This window comes from Triturus cristatus, chromosome 2_1 (genome assembly GCF_964204655.1).
Source record: "Triturus cristatus chromosome 2_1, aTriCri1.1, whole genome shotgun sequence".
Lineage (NCBI taxonomy): Eukaryota > Metazoa > Chordata > Amphibia > Caudata > Salamandridae > Triturus > Triturus cristatus.
Genome location: NC_140581.1, coordinates 411720121 through 411740816, shown reverse-complemented (window position 1 = coordinate 411740816; position 20696 = coordinate 411720121). Strand labels below are relative to the sequence as shown.

Below are 20696 nucleotides of genomic sequence, written 5' to 3'. Positions count from 1 at the left end.
GTGTCAAAAACGGTGGACAGATCCAGCTATCCATAGCTGTCCATGTTATCTATAGATGACAACGCCATCTATGTTGAGGTTTATGTTTGAGTAGTCCCAGATAGAGATGAGGGCAGATCTGTCACCTCTCCCATGACACTGGCCCCTTTGGAGCCTTAATTGTTTTCGCCCATGAATTTAAAGAGCTGACTGGAGGCTGCTATTTTAATCAGTTCTCCTTATAATGGACCATTGGAGAGCTGTTTGTTGTTGGCCACGTCTAATGTTTCAAGGTTGTTGTTAGTTATTCGCCTGATGTACGAGGACCTGAGAAGATATGCAATTGAACTGGTTGCATTTGAAGGCTTATGAAAGGCAAGATGTCAACTTCTTTGCCAGAGGCCTTGAACAGCTCCTTGAATTGGGAGGTGGAGAGCTGCTTGATAAATTTTAGCACAGTTCATATTCAGTTTGATAGGTTTAATATATTAATGTCACTATATCTCCTGTTCATTTCGATGGATGTCATATTAATAAATGTATTTTTCATATTCATTTGTACATGTTTTATATTCATTTTAAGTTTGATTCATTTCAGGTTTTATTTTATCCATTCAATATGACATTTCTTTCAAAGCTTGCAATTCTTTTAATACATATCATGTATTTCAACATGGGCCATGATAATTACAAAATCAAACGATGTCATTTCATCTTGTAATGTTCATTTCAACATGTTATATTCTTTTCAACATGTTCCTATATTCATTTTAGTCTATATTTAAATGCATCATTTTAATTTCAGACTAGTTTAAATTGATTATAGCATGTTATGTTCTTTTTGAGATATGTCCAACATTTGATCAAGTGTCTCGTTAATTTTAATGCATACCTTATGCATTTAATTGCTTACTATATTTTTTTCGCCGATGGCCATATTAATTTCATTGTGGTTATTTATATTATTAAACGAGTATCATATCCATTCCGTGGTTTTATCGGGTTTGATTCATGCTACATTTACTCTGCGGATTACATAGATTCTATGGGGCCGAATACGATGTAATTTGGAAACTGTCCCGAACGAATCGGTTCCGGACTGGTTTCCAAAATAATCGGGCCCTGTGAGTCTGGACGACCGATTACATTGCTTCCCAACATCGTTCGGTTGGACTCACATTGACTTCAATGGGAGCCTTTGTTCCGAACATGAACACATGTTCCCATAGACAAGAGGGGTGGTTGGGGAAAACCTTGCACCCTCTGGAGGGACCCCATGGTGCCTGCCACTTGTGCATGCTTGGGAAGAGGGGTCCCTTGGGTACCCCCACGGGCTACATGCGTACGCCTCTTGGTGAAAAGGATCCCACAACGGGCCCCCAAAGACCGATTCTGAAAGCCATTTCATCTTGGGCAAACCGAATCGGAACGGCTGTCCGAATCGGTCATCGTAATGGTCCGGAAACCATGTCCATAGAGTTGTAAGATTCAGCTCCGAAAGACTCCGACTGTCCCAATGCCTTTCGGAACCGATTTGGACTGCTCGAACAGTTTCCGGGCATCGTAATCGGTCGTTGGGAAATCTGTACTCTTCGGTCGGGAACAAGGGTTCTGAATCGGATCTGCAATACTGAATCCCATCAAGGGCCCTTCCTAACGACATCATGATCCGGACTGATGTGTTAAATTTACTTCTGGTGTATGCTTTGTCTCCAATGCACTGCAGGAGGCGTTAATCTGTAAGTTTTATATGCATAATGTCCTATAAAAAAATCATGATGAATATCTTTTAATGTAGAACTGATCTTTTGTTTTCCATTTGTAAGATTTAAAAAAAAATGTGGGCGAAGTTAAATAGTGCTATCAAGCTACTTTCTCTTAGCGTTTTATATTTAGAGGCAATTTTGATTTCCATGCATGCATGTAAAGTAATTAACTTAGAAGCACTATGTTAAACTTTTGTTATGTTTGGTAGAACAAGCTGAACAATATTTTATTATCTCAAGGTACTCTTCGTTCAGATCGTGTACATCCAGCTGGAAATTTTACATTGCATGATCTTATGAGTATCCTTCCTCTTGTGGATCCAGTCCTGGTAGTCAAAATAACAGGAGATGTCCTATTGAAAGCTCTGGAAAATGGAGTCTGTCAGTATCCAGCTCTTGATGGAAGGTATGTTATTTTTCTTCTCGAGAAAAAACAAATCACAGTGTAAAACAGAGATTTATATTAAAACACCTAATCCCGGGCAATTTGACAACATTATCTGCTTTTCTCCAATGTAACAAAAATTATTGTCATGCACCTTCAAGGTTGAGTAACTCTAATCAGACAAGGTGTTTGTTTACTCCTTTCTCATCTATTCTGAAGGCGGAATAATGACCGCATTGGTGTTGCAACATTATCGTAATGTAATAGCTAATTTTAGTACTTCTGGGATGGATGATGAAAATGACATTTGTGTCCACATTGCCACTCCATTTCCAAAATGTTTTAACTCTCACTGGGGAGGAAATCAACTAGAAAAAGAACAACAAATTCACTGAGGCCATTGGTTTGGTCCATTCTCTGATAAAATCACATATAAGGAGCTGGGTTAATCAAATTCCACATAATACATATACATCTTTAAATATGTCTCTGAGCATATTTGTCCATCAATCGATACATCTATCCCTCAATTCCTTCCTGTTGTAAAGGAGAAAGCCTAAATAAGGACCGCAAGAGGCATGGCGGTTGATTGAGCCTGGAGGAGCACACTGAGTGCTACTTGTCAAAATGTACTACCTACCTTGTTAGAACATGAAATATTCAATGGATCTTCAATCTTGAATATTAAATTCATTCTTTCAGGCCCTCTTTACTACAGGGCACTCCAGCGCCTCAAATGCCGTCACCTGCACAAGGATCTCACTTATACCCAGTCCGTCCGACTATCAGAGGAGGCAAAGGAAGAGATCGCTTGGTGGTTAACCAACATGTAGGCCTGGCATGAGAGGGCGATCTTCGGGTTCACTCCTACTTAGTGATAGAGTCAGACGCAACCTGGTCTGATTGAGGTGCTCAGTGTGGGAAATTCTCCACAGGAAAAAGCTGGTCACCACACTAACAGAGTTTTCATATGAACTGTTTGAAACTCCTGGCAGGTGCTTTATTGGTGCGATGTTGGACAAAAGACTGGATTCAATCCTGTGTCCTGAAGATGGACATCGTATCTGCAGTGCCTTATAGCAATCACCTGGGGGGTACCAGGTCCAAAGAGCTGGCAAACTTGGCGAAGAATTTCAGGAATCTAGAGAATCACGTCTTTGTGACGGCGGAGTACCTCCCAAGTCAGTCAAATCATGTGGCGGATTAGCACTCTCACCACTTTCACAATGCAAGTCTGTGGAAGCTGGACCCACAGGTTTTCCTGCAACTTTCGGACAGATGGTGTCCATTATCAAACAACCTGTTTGCGTCTCGGCTCAACCATCTGCTTTCTGGGTTCTTCAGCTGCAGGGCAGACTCTCAGGCGGGGGCAATGAATACGTTTCTCCAAGATTGGTCCTGGGAGAAGGTATATGCGTTTTCCCCCCTTTTCAGTGATCACCAGAGCGTCATAGTAGTGGCCATAGTAACACCGTTGTGGAGGTCTCAAGTTTGGTTTGTGTTTCTTCTGGAACTTTCCTGGGATTCTCCTAACCGACTACCCCTTTATCCTCAGATTCTGCTGAGTCCGGATCTCACACAACACAGGTTGGTGATGAAAGGTTCCCTGCAGCTGATGGCCTGGCAGATTACAGGCGATGCTGGACGCCGCCAGGGCTTTCTCAACATGCTGAGTTCCTCCTCTCTAAGGCCTAGGCACGTAGCACCACCAAGAATTACTGATCAGCCTGGAAGAGAGGAGTGCATTGGGCTCAGCGACGGGGTGTGAATCATGAATTGTTTTGTCCCCTCCTAGTTGATCTGCCTACCGATCTATTAATGCCTTCAGGTCTGCCATTTGGGTGGGGCATGCTTCAGTTGATGGCAGTCTGGTGGGAGAACATCCTTTTGTCTGCTTCTTACTTGGGGGGATAAGCCTCTCCCTTTCCCCAAAACTCATTATTCAGGGTTGTGAGGCATCATCCAGGTTCTTAACCTTTTTCTGTACTGGCAACCAAATAGGTTTTTATCCTGAAAGCTAAGTAGGCAATGCTTCTTTTTCTGGTCTCATGCAGATGTGTTTCAGATATGAGAGCACTTGACCTTTCAGGCACAGTGTTTTCTCCAGATGGGGTGGCATTTTCTGTAACTAGACAAACCAAGTCTAATACCTTTGTGATTTCCTACCCGGCTTTTAGAGATGTGCCCAAACTGTGTGTAGTCCAATGCCTCACGGCCTATGAGGACATGACAGAAGAGGTTAGTCCCGCAGGTCGAAAGAAAGCTCCTCATTGCCTTAAGGAAACCATACAAAGTGGTATCTTCTCCTACTCTAGCCCGCTGGGTGAGGTGAGTTATGCAGGAGGCTGGTATTGATACCAAGAAGTTTAGAGCACATTCAGTTAGGAGGGCGATGGCCTCGAAGGCTTTTTGCCTGGGAAATCGCTTGGAGTAAGTAATGCGTGTGGCTGATAGGTCATCAGACTCCACTTTTAAGAGGTTTTGCTTTGAGCCGGTTCTGGATGTGGCACATTTGGTTGGGAGCAAGGTTTAAACTAGCATAATCCTTACCTCCAATCCTGACATAGATTGAAAATTTGTCTAGCTTTAGTGAAGGTAAGTTTCAATTCTACTATGGACAGGAGGCGCAGATTATACAACCTGGCAGTCAGTTTGGACGCTTACCCTCCTCGCTGGCAGTAAGTAATGCCTTTATGTTCAATGTTGTGAACTGAATAAATAAGGACACTAAGTTATTTAGTTGAAGGACATGATTTAAGGGTTCATATGTTGATTTTTAACACGGGGTATGAGAGGCAACAAACAGTGAAACGTAAAGATAAAGTATGTACAAACAAATGAATATAAGGTAAGGAGTAAGTCCATGAAGTTGCTTGTCTTTCTAAAGTGATCTTTTATTCAAGATGTCGGTGAAGTTCAGTACAGCCAACGCGTTTCGCCCAAGCATGGGCTTCTTCAGGGCAAAGTGCTATGTGAGATGTTGTAACTAAAATAAGTCGCGTAAGGTCCGCTCTGTAAGTAACTTGACTGAAGGCGAGTTCTAGGGGAACCTCCCAAAAGCGATGTCGAAGCGTATCCAGGTAAGTGAAGAAAGGTGGGTAGATTGTATCCTAAGATTCAGTTCACAATAGGGAAATGGTACTTGAGCGTGATGATCCGTGTGTGGATAGTGATGCCGGTTCTCCCTTATTCCGATAAGTGTGTCAATGTTCATATGTTGATTATGGCAATTTGTTCTCTACTACTATCAAAGGTATTTACACTGACAAACGGAATGGTCTCTTACAGGTTTCCTCTCTTCTTAGATGATGATTCTAATTGAGCGTGATCCGCACGAACAAAGAGAGATGCCTGAAATAGAAGATAGACTATATTGGCACCTGTTGTTGTGGATTAAAAGATGGACTTAACAAGGTTCCTTAGGGTTTCTGGGAACAGTAGTTTTTTCTTGTTGACTTTAAAATGGCTGCTGTTTTTGAAATACTGTAATAAAGCGAAGTAAGTGTATCATAATCCTCGCCTTGGTGTTCATAATAGAATTGAAACTTACCTTTACTAAAGCTACGCAACTTTTCTTTTTTTTTTTTTTTTTTTTTTGAAACCGTTTATTGCAATCTCAAATATATACAAGTATGGGCCTACAACCTTCCGGCCGGCCGCTAAAGTGACAAAAGCACATGACATACATACGATAAGGCACTTGGCTTTGCATAGACGATAAAGGAGGAGGTATCAACAACGTGGGCCACATAACTCTGAACCCACAATACGGTTTGGTTTTCTACAACACAACAACATAAAACCACACCTGCAAGGCAACCCACGATCAAAAATGACGACATGTGCCCCTCAAGTGGGGAACCCCAACCATCTAAAGAAATCCAGAGGGGGGGAGGGAAACTGATCCAGGACTGGGAGAACAATGTGCCCAGGGCTGAGGGAGGGGGTCAACTATGGGGATGGAGCTGGTGAAGCGGGAGGCAACAACGGCGGCTCGCAAATACCCCCGCGGTAAGCGTTCCAGGGGCCCCATATCTTCACCCATGCCCCAGGCTTACCCCGCGCCACGTATACCACCTTTTCTCGGAACATGCACCAATCCATATGTTCTTTCCAAGCCGACACCGCCGGGGGTCTCTGAGATCCCCACAGCTGAGCAATGTCACGTTTAGCTATCATATATCCCAGAGTCACCCATCGCGTCTGCGGAACCGAGTAATCAGTCGGTTCCCACACATTCAGCAGGCATCTCCTCGCTTCAGGCAACAGCGCGACCTGTGTAACCGCTCGCAGGACCTCATGCACACCACGCCAGAATCGCTCCACCCTCGGACATTCCCACAGAATGTGTAAAAAAGTCGCCAAAGCACCACACCCACGCTTACACAATCCATCCTCAGCATAGCCCATACGTTGAAGCCTTGGCCCCGTCATATACACCCGGTGGAGTATCTTAAGCTGGACGAAGCGAAGGCGAGCCGGGATGGCCACCTCCTTCGGAGAGGCCACCGCGGAAATCCAGTCCTCGTCGTCCAACTCCAGCCCATCGGCAACCCAAGCCTCGCGGAGGCCAGTCAGTAAGCCCGAGCGGTCATTAATCAATTTCTTATAAATGAGGGAGATCGTGCTGTCCGGAACGTGACCATCTAGCACTCTATCCTCCAGGGGGGAGGACTCCGGGATGGAGGCCACGTCTGGGAAGACGGAACCCAGTGCGTGACGGACCTGCAGGTAGCGAAAGTATTCACTGCCCTGCAGCTGAAACTCCGCCTGCAGCGTCTCGAATGTCTTGAATCCTCCCCTCGTCCAGAGATCTCCCACTGTACTGATGCCTATCATGTCCCACCTCTCGAAGCCCTTCGAGGTCCACAAAGAGCCAAGCCTCTCCGACGCATACAACGGTGGCGCCCGGGTCAAACGGTCCTTCCATCCCATAGCTGCATTAGCCGCGTGCCATACTCGCACCATGACACGCGTGGGTCCCGTCAAGCGGGAATCGGGCACGCTAGTGTAGAGCGCTCGATTGTAGTCGCCACCGGGCAGGAGCATTTTGTCCATTTCAAATGCCGGGTTTAGGGCGGGCCCATAGAGGCCGTGATTAATTGCAGCTAACTGGGAGGCCCAGTAATACCGCTTAATATCCGGGAGGGCAATCCCTCCGTCATACCACGGAAGCGTCAATTTTGCCAGGGCTATATGCGGCCTCCCGTCCCAAAACAGACGGCGCTGTAAGCTTTCCACCTCACGGAAGTAGCGCGCCGGGACCAAGTCCATAGTGTTCTGGAGAGCGTACAAAAAGCGCGGCAATGACATCATCTTGAACAACGCCGCCCGGCCGAGCGGCGAAAGCGGCAAGCGCCGCCAGCGCGCGACGTCCTCCTTCAAGCGCTGGAGGGGGGGAAGCAAGTTTCGCTCGTAGCGGGCCACCGGGTCCAGCGTGATATAGACCCCCAGGTATCGAAATCCCTGCGAGGCAATCTGGATCGGACAGCCCCGAGGGAGGACAGGAGCCTCCCCGGAAAGCACATAGACACAGGATTTAGCCCAGTTGATGACAAGGCCAGAATTACGGCCAAAGGAGCGCAGAACATCGACCAGGACAATCAGTGATTTGCGCGGGGAGGCTAGGTACAAAAGGATATCGTCAGCGTAGAGGGACACGCGGTCCTCATACTCGGGGGTCCAACGGAGACCTCGGATAGAAGGGTGCCACCGCAGCCACTCCGCCAGGGGTTCCAGGGCCAATGCAAAAAGGAGCGGCGACAGGGGACAACCCTGTCGCGTGCCCCGTCCCAGCACGAATGGGGCCGAGACTCGACCATTCACCACCACCTGTGCCAATGGGTCCGAGTACAACAATTTGACCCAACTGATGAATCCCGGGCCAAATCCGAATTTCGCCAACATCGCCCAGATGTAGGGCCACTCGAGCGTGTCGAACGCCATGGTGGCGTCCAGGGACGCCAAGATGGCCGGCTCCCGCACGAACGGAACACGCGCGAGCACCCCGTGCAAGCGCCGCAGATTAAGGGCCGTATTGCGATGGGGAATGAAGCCGGACTGGTCTTGGTGGACCAAGTCGCCCACCACACCGACCAGCCGGTTAGCGAGCACCTTGGCGAGGATTTTAGGCTCCGCGTTTAAGAGCGAGATAGGCCGGTAGGATGTAACCCGGTCCCGCGGTCTGCCCTCCTTGTGGATAACCACGATGGTAGCCAGACGCTGGTCCGGCGGGAGGGAGCCCCGCGAGTGAGCCGCAAGGAACATAGCGCGGAGGTGGGGTGCCAGTACGTCCGGTCGCAATTTATACAGCTCGATAGGAATGCCGTTCGGGCCCGTGGCCTTGCCAGAAGCGACCGAGCGGATGGCAAGGGCAATTTCGTCCGAGGTGGGGGCGGCATCCATCAATTCCCTGTCCTCCATTGAGAGGGAGGGCAGCGCGATGTCACGCAGCAGGGCATGGGAGTCCTCCTCCGGGCAGGGAGAAACCGGGGAATATACCTCGCGGAAATAATCCGCGAAGCAGGAGACAATGCCTTCCGGCTCAGTGACACGTACACCATCCATTCTTTCAATCAGCGGGACCACACGACTAGCTCTCTCCTTCTTATCCAACCACGCAATCAACTTACCAGCCTTATCACCCACATCATACAATCGCCCCTGTTGCTCTCTGCTGAGGCCCCTGGCCGCCTCTGTGACGAGGGACCTATAGGCCGCCTGCTTAAGGTGTAGAACGTGCAGCGCAGCGTCAGTCACCCCACTCCCCAGACCACCCTCCAGTTCAGTGATTTCGGCCTCCACTCGGGTCACCTCCTCCTGTGCGCGCCTCCGGGCATGGGAAATAAGGGAGAGGGCCTCCCCTCTAAGCACAGTCTTGAAAGCCTCCCACAGGGAAATGGCAGACGGGACAGACCCCACATTCTCCTCAAAGTACCGTTGCAAGGATTTAATCAAGTCAGCACGAATAGTGGGGTCGCGCAGATACCAGGCATTGATTGGAGCTACCCTGCCCTCCCCCCTCGGGAAGACATCAAAGTGCAACAGGAGTGGGGAATGATCTGAAATACCCCGCGCCAGGTGGCGCACCTCCCCCACTCTCCCGGCATAGGCCGCTGGGACAAGGACATAATCAAGCCGCGAAAGGCTACCATGGGCCCCCGAATGGAAGGTGTACTGCAGCTGAGTGGGATGCTTCAGACGCCAGCAGTCCACCAATCCCAGCGTGTCCAAAAGGCCCGACAGCCACGCTTGTGCCCGGGGGAGGTCCCTAGGGGGATAGCGATCCAGAGTCCCTGAAGCCACCGCGTTGAAGTCCCCCCCAACCACCAGAAGCCCCCCCGGAAGGTCAAGCAGGAGGCGTCCCAGGTCCGCAAAGGTGGTGGACTGTAACCCCGGTGGGACGTACACTGAGACAAAGACGACTACCTTGCCCTCCATTCTCCCCACCAAGACAGTGTAGCGTCCCCTCTCATCATGGCGCACCTCGTCTATTTCTAGCGGGAGCGAGGTCTTGACCATAATGCCCACCCCTCGCGAGCCCGATGTGAAGCCCGAGTGGGCCACCAAACGATAACCACGTCTATTCATGGCACAATAGGAGTTACCAATGAGGTGTGTCTCCTGCAAAAAGACCACATCAGGCGAAATCCGTTTCAGATATTGCAGGACCACACCCCGCTTAATCCTATCACCCAGTCCGTTAACATTCCAGGACAACAAAGTCAGGTCCCTACCCCCCATCACATACAGAAGCCATCATTTGTCCCCCCGAGAGCATCTCAAAAAATCCAATACAATAAAGGGTTTGCCTTGCGGTAGAAACGAACCACACCCCACCCCAACCCACCCATCCCAACAGAACTCCCCCCACCCTGCACCCCTGCATGAGCCGAAATAGCCCCCCCAAAGTGCAGTGTGCCTGTCGCCCCATGGAAAGAAAACTAACTAGTCCCCCAGAGGAGGAGGGAGATCCCCCAAGAGACCCCACACGACCTCCGCAGGAGGGGAACTTACCCTAACAGTCAATGGTGACAATAACACAGTCCAGAGCAAGGCCTACCATTAGTCCCTCAGTCCTGATCCGGCGGGCCCTCCCCACCAACCGCTCCCCCCCCACCTCCCCGGCCCCGATCTCCGGGCAGAGTGTCCAGCCAGTCCCCGGCCGTCTCGGGACGATCAAAAAAGTGCGTGCGGCCATCCACCTCCACCCTCAGCTTAGCCGGAAAAAGCATCGCATATTTGATATTCAGGTCCCGTAGGCGACGTTTGACACCGAGAAAACTCAAGCGCTGCTTTTGGACCGCCGGAGTAAAGTCAGGATAGAAATTGATATCCATATTGTCAAGTCTGACCGGCCCTTGTAGCCTGGAGGTCTGCAGGATAGCGTCCCTGTCCCGAAAGTTGAAAATCCGGGCGATGAGAGGCCTCGGAGGGGCTCCGACCTTAGGCCTACCCCCGGGGACCCTGTGGGCACGTTCCACTGCAAAAAATTTACTCAGCCCCCGAGGCTGGAGATGGGTGAGGACCAATTCCTCCACGAACAGATCCGCTGCCTCTGCCTCGCGTCCCTCCGGCACCCCGATAATGCGGACATTATTCCTCCGGGCCCGACCCTCGGAATCCTCCAGTCGACGATGCATCAGGGCGCTCGCCTGGCCAAGCCTGCGCACCTCCTGTTGGAGGGCCGCCACGTCGGATGTGAGGCCCGAAGTAGAGTGGGCCAAAGAATCGACCCGGTCATTTGTTTTTGAAAGATCGGCTCTCACGAGGCCCACGTCCACGAGGACCGAGTCGATCTTCTGCGCCAGAGTGTCAAAGCGCTGGTCCACCGAGGCCTTCATCTCGGCGATGGCGCCCATGACATCCCGGAGGGTCAGGTCCGTGGGCAGAGCAGGAGCGTCAGTCGGGCCCGTAGGGGATCTACGCAGCACCTCTGGAGATCCCTTCTGGAGGGTGTAGCGGTCCATATTGTTGGATTGATGGGCCGCGCCACGACGGGTCGACTTCACCTTAGCCCGGTCGCCATCTTGTTTTGTGGCCATGGTCGCGGTCCCAAATCGAGCCAATCTCCTCAAAAAGGGGGTAGACAATCCCGTTCAATGGCTCCGGGGGGGGGGCGACAACCGCTCCGCAGGACGGACCGCAGCCGGCGGGCCGGCAGGGCACCCCAACGAGGCCACACCACCGCACACCGCTTCGCAACCCAACCTCGCCTGGCAGCAAGGAGGGCGCAAAAGCGAAAGTGAAAGTGCGGGGTGCGCGAGCCGCCCAGCCTTGCCCGCCGCTGTTATTCACTTTGTCGCCGGATCGCCCCACAACTCCAGTACGGGGGGCCGGCGTGGAGAAGGCCGCAAACCTTAATCGGTGCTCCCGCCGGTGTCCGAGGTCCGAATTGAAAACGGAAAACGGGCGTCACCTCAGCTCGGGTTCAGAAACACAGTCCCCTCATCTAGGACAGGATTCGGTCAGGATTTATGCAGGAGGTCGCGGAGGTCCTCGGGAGCCTCGCACCTACGCGGCCATCTTGGGTGCGCGCTAGGCTCCTCCGCTACGCAACTTTTCATTCTCCATCTTTCAGTACACCTTACAATGCCATGCAAGCTGCAGAGTACTTCAATTTTGTACCTACCGTTGGTTGAGCAGAGCCATCCGAATATAAAATGCTCTGGTAAGACTCAATGGGTGAGGCTTTTGGAGTTTGAGAAGCATGTTGTTCTTATTAAAGAAAAACCTGTGCATGAAGATAGGGATCATACTGAAACTTGCACCTAAAGAAGAGGCTCACCGTACCTACCTCGGGTGTAGTGCAGGAGCATTCAGAACGCATACCTTTGTGTCTGCCTCTGGTGCCAGTATGGGAGAAGCCACAATCATTCATTTTCCTTGCGCCAAAGGGCACTCCTACAAATTAGCAGTTTGCTAAGATGCAAGAATTATTTAAATGGAAGCAAGACCTACTTCAGGTGGAAAATGCAAGTGAGACTTGTATGTAAAAAGAACAGCCTGTTCCTCGTTATAGATCACATAGATATAACTGGAGTGATTTTGTATGACTCCAAGAATTAGGTTGGTCTTACTGTCCCTAGTTTGCAAATATTTAGTCTCGAGCATGTATGCTTGCAGAGCACACAAGATATCCGTGTTTATTCGTCCACTATTTTGCTGAAAATGTGATATCAAGTCATACAAGGGCTTCACTCTCTCAGCATAGTGTGGCAAGTAAATTCGTCCAATGTTAAATCACAGCAGATTACAACTTTTTCAGTGTGTTTGGAGGCTACAAATGAGCACTTTTGAGAAGGAAATCAAAAGCCTGACTCATGTCCTCGTTGAATAACTCGAATCAGAGGACAGTCACCATTAGGTAGGCAATCTTCAACGTTTTAATGTTAATTCTGTAACCATGTGAAGCTATTAGTTGTGAGGAAATGCACCTTGAAACACCCTACTTACCGCAGACACATCTGGGTCTCCTCCTTTCCAATTCCTGGCATCAGCATGACTCCTGCAGACAAAAAGAAAGGATTAACATTAAAAGGAGGTTTACAACATTAAAAAGAACTCTTGTGTCTTTCATCAGGAAGCTGGAGACAAGCCAGTTACGGGGCGGAGGAGGTTGAGAAAAGGACACCGATGCAGGAAGAGTGAGGAGGAGGGAACGGAGACAGGAACTGAAGAGATTGTTGAGAGACCGGACAGGACACCATCCAGGACAGAAGCTGAGCTGGAGGAAGCCGTGGATCTGGAAGAGGCTCCCGACTACTGGTACGAGGAGTGGTGGACACCATCGGAGGAGGCTGAAGAGCGGCTGCTACTCTGGAGAGTAAATATGCTGTAATAAAGGTTTTCAGGACACACTCTTACTCATTTCTTGAGACTGCCTGTTGCATCATATTGTGTATTTGGTGATAACTGGCGAGACACTTTTGGGAGAGGCAACGGGGAATACAGAAAGCACAGAACTCGGGCGTGGTAAACCCGAGTACACAAACCCTGAAGGCAAGGGGAGAGGTCAGCACTGGATGAGACAGGAAAATACTACCTCCCCCTTTTATTTTTCCTATCTGGAGCATGTTGTGGTTATTTTTACCCCCTGGCACTAAGGCTTACCAAAAACACCTCTTGATCCCAACAGTACGTCACTAAGAGTGTGGTGACCATTTAGGAAAGATGTATTTACTGCACCACTACTTATCGCTGCTATTTTCATCTATTTTGATCCTCCAGGTGGAGCCATCTTGAAGCAAGAATCATCTAGAAGACAGAAGGAAACATACTGATTACAAACAGATGTCTATTTCGGCATCTTGTTTTCACTATATTTTCTCATACCATATCCAGACCTAATAAATATCAAGATTAAGAAGTATATCCGCGCCTATATATCTACCTAGCCCTCCCACAATAGTGTTACAACTATGGCCACCCAAGTCAGGTGTGCATCCAAGTCGTCATCAGTAAGATATATATCATCAGTGAAAGACAATACCCTGGGATCGTATTGTCTCCAGGATGCACACTGAGAATAAGCCAGGATATTCTTATAGCCCATAAGCAAACGTTGAAATGACAACCGCACCTCGTCGAAACTGAACGGCAGTTAGATTGTCACTTTCAGGTGCTATGTTGTGACTGAAAAAACAAAGATGTCAAGGGTTGTTTTATATTTTATCCTCACCAGATTCATCATTAAACCTGTGCTGTGCGTGTTTTGCACTGCATATGTTCTCGTATGTACCTTTAAAGTCCTATTTGCAACTATTCTAATATTCATTTAATAGCACGCCTTGCTTCTGCTTTAAAGGGTATTGAGATTGTGCTTGAGGTTGGCTGTGTAAGGGAATGATAAATGGAACTGAATGTTTATCCCACCTGCTTGGTTTCTGTATAAGGCTGTAGCCTGTCTTACAGCCCATTTACTGGTGTACATTTTGCTGAAGTCCTCAGGTACTGTCGGAGAAAAGGTTACCATTATTACTTCCTCCTTTGGGGCTCTTTCCTAATAAATACTGGAGGTGTGTCTTCTCTTTCTCAGCTAGAACAATGTCATAATCTTCAGATAAATATGCCCGGAAGCCAGATTTATTAGTGTGTGGTATATCCCCTTCAATTTGTATTTCTAATTAATTTACCCTATCTGGAGGACTTAAATATTTGTCCGGAGTCTCAACTCGTATGAACTCATCAGTTGGACTCGGCACTAGAAACTTCTGAAGTGTCTGATGAACTATTGTGACTTCTGCTGTGCTTTCTAAGCGCGCTCTTGTCCAAGACAAGTTTTTCAAAGAATCTGTAATTGGATCGGCATAAATCTTAGAAAGTCCTGCTACTTTCTACTCCTTAACGTGAGTCTAATCCTTTCTCTTCTTTCTTCATGCCTTTTGTTCTGTCACCTTTTCTGCTATACTCCTCTTTTCTTCAGTACTCAAATTAACTCTTCCTCTCTGCTTTTTTACTGTTAGTGTCTTGAAAAGAACATGGAGAGTGGATATAAGAATACTGATACATTTCTGTTTTTTTAATTTTCTCATGGTGCCTTAAATAATAACCACTCCTACCAGATACCTGAGATGCGGGAGTTACAGTCCGCCTTTGTTCTCTACTCCTCTGTTTCTTCCTGACTTCCATTGCAGAGTTCTCTGTTTTGAAAACCTCAACCTCGCTTTTATGTTTTAAATGTGGCCTAATGGTTCGAGAACCTATGGTATCATGGCCCACAGAGGTGTAAACTTTCAGTATTATTTTTGGTACTTCCCGTTCACAATCTGGAACTTCTTCCAGTCTCTGGCGTATAGCCAGAACAGATTTTCTCCTTTAATGTTTCATTCTTGCTTTCAAAGCTGTTGCAGCTCCTTGCTTGTTCTGTACTTGATTAAATACCTAAGGAGAACTGCTAATGAAGATATGCCATGCGCGCTGTTGTAAATGCATACAAATATACTTCCCCAGGTGTTAAATTCCTCTTTTGGTGGTGACATCCCTAGAGGGAGACTCATAATCAATATTCTATTTTCGTCTTGTGGTATTGTAAATGAAAAACCTCTTCTAACTGGTTGGTCTACCCAGTAGCCCAAAAGGGTATCTCTCCGTGCTTTGGTGGCATAATTTAAAAACCCTACCAGAGGGCTAACTGGGATGGCATGAAGTCCTTTATGGAGGATTTGCCAAACCATTGCCAACAGGATTTATGGTCAAGGTGGGCCTCCTAGTGGCAAATCAAATAAGTAGTTCTGCGGTGGACACTGATTAACTTTCTGCCACCTGCTACTGTCATGGCATATCTCTTCAAAGGTCCTTTTGGCTAAGATTGCCATCTCAAAAGCCAGAAAGAAGCTCAACTAAAAATAGCACATTTTCCCTTTTTGTGCACATCATTATTTGGCCAACATACTAAAGAAATGCTTTGAATGAAAAATTAGGCTGAGACACTCGAAGCAGCTGGTCTAGAGGCACAAAAAAGATTTAGCAATGTATGTGTAATGAGCTGTGTTATAGTCAGCAGACGGTGTAACACCCAAAATTGGCCTTCTTAACCATAAAGGAACCAAAATCAAAAATCTCTATACCAAACGAGATATCAAAAGAGAAAATCAATGCCCCCAAACTATTCACATACAAGAGGAAGAAAGTAAAAAAGATAATGATGCCTCAACAACCTCCCCCATCCTGACAGTTCCCCACTCCTGATGAAAAATTTGGAAGAGTGGAAATTAATAACATTTACTTCAGGACATTTACACCTTGTGTTCTTCTGAAACAAACATTGAATTCTCAGGTCAGCATCCTACAGTAGGAAACCCAGCTCCTATTAGCCAATGCAAACTGGCCCATTTCATCAAGTAAATAATGGGGGTATACTCAAGATGTTTTCCTAGTAAAGAAAGAGTCATTCCGTACAAAACAGCTCATTTTAGGCCTGCATCTTCTCAACAATTTCATCATAAAAGAAAGGTTCATGATCCTAGATCTCCATCATATTTATCATAATATCAGAAAAAAACCAAATGGCTATGTTCAGTAGATCTACAAGACACATATTTTTACATTCCAATTGAAACCCAACACAGAAAATATCTGACATTTCTTGTAGGGAATTATCATTTTCAATACACTGTTCTGCCATTTGGACTAACATCTGCTGCAAAGACAATCTAAAAATGTGTGGCAATAATCACAGCTTATTTGATAAGAAATACAGTTTAAAAGCATATACTCATTCAATTACAAAAAAGACTTACAATTCATTCTGAAGAGTCTGATCTCAATGTCAACATGCAAAAATCAACTGAGAAGCCAGTGCATGTTCCGGCGTACTTGTAAGCACTTATTAACACAAGGACAGGAAGAGTGTATCCTTGGGAGGAGAGTCTTATCTATCTGTCAGAAATGCCTCAGTCTGAAATAATCCACCACTCTCACAGCTCGTCATATTGCTTTATGATCAATGGCATCCTGCATCTATATAGTCCTAAAAGCAAGACTATTCATGCGACCTCTGCAATAATGCCTAAACAACCATTGGTCACAGTAAAAAGACAATTGGGAAGATCATCTCTGACTAACCACCCATGTAAACCAGTCTCTAACACAGTGGAACAATCATCTAGATTCAGAAAAGGAGTCCCATTCCAGAAATGCTTCCCAAAAGTGTATTAGTGACAGATGTATCATTGACAGGTTTGGGAGCGCACACCAAAATCAACTTAAAGTGTAAGGCCTTTGGTCTCGCAAAGAGCAAATGCCTGCTAGAACTAAAGGCAGTATTTCTAGCCTTGAAGTCTTTCCTTCCTTCCCTCAAATCATTTGCCATAATGATACAGACAGACAACACCACTACCATGTTTTACTTAACCAAGTAGGAATACCCAAATCAAGACACCTGTTTCTTCAAGAACGGACAATGTGGCTCTGGGTGTTAGCCAGAGGGATCAATTTTACAGCAATACATATCCTAGGGAAGTTGAACCAAGAAGCAGTGTCACAAGGAAAATCGAATGGGCCATGGCATAGTTCTGTAAGCAATTTTTTCAAAAATGGTAATCCCCAACATTAGATTTATTTGCTAAAGCAAAATATAATAAATGCTAAGACTTTCCGTCCAGTACCCCAGAACGCAACTCACTGGGCATACTCTTTTAAACAGTTGGTCAAATCCTTTTGTTTAGCCTTTTTCACCAATCCCACTGATTCCAACAGTGATTGTAAGCTTCACAAATCCAGAGCCCAAATGATTTTAAAAGCCCTGATGACCCACTGCAGTGGTGCTACCCAGACCTCCTTCATCTCTCAGATGTCACACACAAGAACCTGTCTTCCAAGCCAGAGCTACAAACCAGACTCCGTGGCCAAATTAACCACCCAAACCTTCAATCCTTGAATTAGGCTGCATAACTTCTTAAGTCTGTCAATATGGGCATTTGCATCTTCCACAGCAATGTATGAACATTTTGAAAGAAGCAAAAAGGCCATCAACAAGAGGCTGTTGCACATTGAAATGGAAAAGTTTCCAGATATTATGTCACTGTTCAGTCCTATTACGTCTCAAAAAGATGTACATCTCCTATGTTTGCTACATTTAGCAAAATAGAATCTACAATTATTTTCTATAAAAAGTCATTTAGCGACCATAACCGAATACAGAAAATCTACTCATCAGGTTTCATTCTTCAAAATCCCAGTTCTCAAAGACTTTCTGGAAGATCTCAAGAAAGTTTTTGCGCCATATCAGAAACCCATCTCCCTCTTGGGAACTAAACCTAGTACTCACTAGACTAATACGCTTTTCATAACTATCTATGAGGCCACATTACAGCATCTTTCATGGAAAACTGCCTTTTTAATTGCTATCATATCAGCAAGGAGAGATAGTTAACTTTGGGCTGTATCGTCAATAGACCTTTTACAGTTTTTCATATTAATAGGTTGTTTTACAAATACAGAGCCTAAAGTAGTATATCATTTTCACATAAATCAAACTATCACCTTACCTATCTTCTTTCCTAATCCACAAATATGCAAAAGTCACTACATTCTTTTCATATTAGAAGAGTATTATGTTTTTACTTAGATAAAGGAAGGACATAAGAAAGATAAAACAACTTTTTATCAATTACGGTCACATTAGACAAGTTTTAGCTACTTCAAAACCATTGCTAGAGGAATAGTAGGTATTTTTTTTAATGTTTTTTTTAATGTACTCACTTTCAAAAAAACCATGAGCAGGTAATCCTCAAGCTTATTCCACAAGGGGTAAGGCTTACCGCTGCATGGTCTAAGACTGTTCTTATCACAGACATTTGTAAAACTGCAACATGGAAATCAACTCACACATTCACTAAACAGTATTGTATAGACATTAGCACCTGAAGCTAGGGTGGGACGGGAGACTCTCAGAAATCTCTTAAGATGATTATACATGTAATGATTTGCCAGCAGCACCTTTACCGTTTTTTCTTTAACTTGCTTCTTTATTCAGATTTTATGACTACCAATAAAGATCCTACAATGAAGATGAAAAGGTTACCTATCAGTGGTCCTGGTTTTGCATGGTAGGAATTTTTCTTGTAGTCATAAGCGACCCACCTTCCTCCTCTGCTGCTGAAGTAGTTATCGCATGTGGACTCACAAAATAACACATATTTTTTCTCTTCTATGCCTTGTAAAAAAAGAACTACGTGAGAGAGGCAACTGCCAGTACAAGACATACTTGGTTAGGACCTCTTCCAGGTTCCTAAAGGGACAGGTTCCTTTTTTAGGTCTCGCCTGACCCAGCGCATGCGCTGGTCTGGCGAGGCTTTTTGAGAGGGCTCCAAAAAGTGCTACCAGGCCAGCCTAGAGCTACAGTGCATGTGCGCGGGCGCGCACGCCGCTTTTGACGCGATTACTTCCACTTTCGCGGCCCCACGGCCGTTTGATGTTTGATCGCGATTGCGATCACTTTCGCGGTCGCTTGTTTTACATGTTCTAAAGCCAATAAATGGCTTAGTGCTCGCTCGTTATAATGAGCAACCTATATGCTTTGATAAGGTTTGTTTTATAGCCTACAGAGTTAACATTTGCAGCACTGTATTTTTGCACTCCTGGTAACTGACAATTACGATTGTAGGTCAATATAATCTACGGTGGTGAGTGTACAGTTGCTACGAGCTGTCGGATAGTCATGTGCACATTCTAAGGTGCATAAGTGTAATCAAAGACCTAGCGCTGGTCGACTTGCGCAGATCGTGGTGGTCAAAGTGGGTTCTGCCAAACGTGTCCTTTTTCTGTTTCTCGCGCCGGTTTCCGCTGCTGTTGGCGGGGAGGTGGCGTTGTCTTTGACTCCGGAAGTCGTTGCCGTGCTCCAGGCTCTCCTGCCTTTACCCGTTCTGAGTTTGTTTCGTTGGGTGTGCAGTTAAGCGACGAAGAAAGGAGACCCGACTGCCGCCATGAGCTTCCTGTTGTGAGTGCTGCACCTCTCGCTATTATTTTGAAGGGACGCGACCCCCTCCTCACTCCAGCGCATATGTGCCCCTCACTCCTCTCTCCGCGGGTGCATGGTCACCTGCACCAGTGCTAACTGTGTTAGAAACTCAGTGTGTGAACACCTTGGTGTGCTGTTTTGTGGGCCCTATTGTAGCTCTTTGTATGGCAACCTTGGACAGCAGGGATGTAGGAGGGGGTGGGAGCCAAATTGTGGCTTTTGGGGGCTTTGGGCATCTAGTGCCTACACTGGCATTGAGGAATTACTTTTACCACTCCATTTCTGTTAGGTTCTTGGTTCTCTCTTATTTTGTCCTGTTTATGCCTTGAGGTGAATCATAATTTACAACTGTGTTATTTTTGGTGTTGGGCTTTAGTATTTAAACTATACTTACTGCCTTTGTTCATGGTGACTCGACTAAGGATCTTTACGTGGCATCGTTCTAGTATTTTAAAGACTTGAAGTTTGTAACTAGAAGTTTGTTATGGATTCGTTCGTATATGTTATTGCTGTCTGTGACTAGTTTGAAACTATAGTTCCAGCAACGGATCCTGTCCTAAGAATGGTTCGCACAAAAAGCACATTTGTTTATTAACCTTTTCAGTCTGACAGCACTTTAGCCATTTAATAAAACATGCTGAAACTAGGTCTCGGGAAATCCTCTGAGTGACAGTTGCAAATGCAACAACGTTTTATCGTCCCACCACATGACAAAGACACACATGTTACAGATCACTAAGAGGCCTGAAAATAATAACTAGCGCAGGACTAACCTACTGGGAATGCATCCAGTAATTCCAGGACTGAAATTACCTTCCACTTTCTCTGACTCCGGACGTATACAGTGAGGCAATATTTTGAAAAGTAAATATCCTCTTAGTGAAATCAGTATAGAACCGTGACTGGGGCAGTCCTCGGGAAGAAGCTGGCCTGCGGTGTCTTCATCTGTCACGGCTGGGTGGGCGATCAGGTGGACCTATTAGGCGTCAGATCAAAAGCTCAAATGAGTTCTCCAATTCAGACATAGTTAAATGTTGACATTTGCGAAGGGCAGAAAGGTATGGCTGGGGTTGTGAAAAATTGGAAGCCACCCTAACCTCTCTGG

At 46.5% G+C, this 20696-nt stretch overlaps 1 protein-coding gene across 1 annotated transcript in view; it reads left to right on the top strand.

Moving 5' to 3' along the window:
* LOC146865382 (snake venom 5'-nucleotidase-like) overlaps positions 1-20696 on the top strand; it is a 950113-nt gene that overhangs the window by 476302 nt on the left and 453115 nt on the right. Inside the window, exon 5 of the mRNA XM_085640733.1 lies at positions 1986-2151. Coding sequence (XP_085496859.1) covers positions 1986-2151 — 166 coding nt within the window. The remainder of the gene's footprint in view (positions 1-1985; positions 2152-20696) is intronic.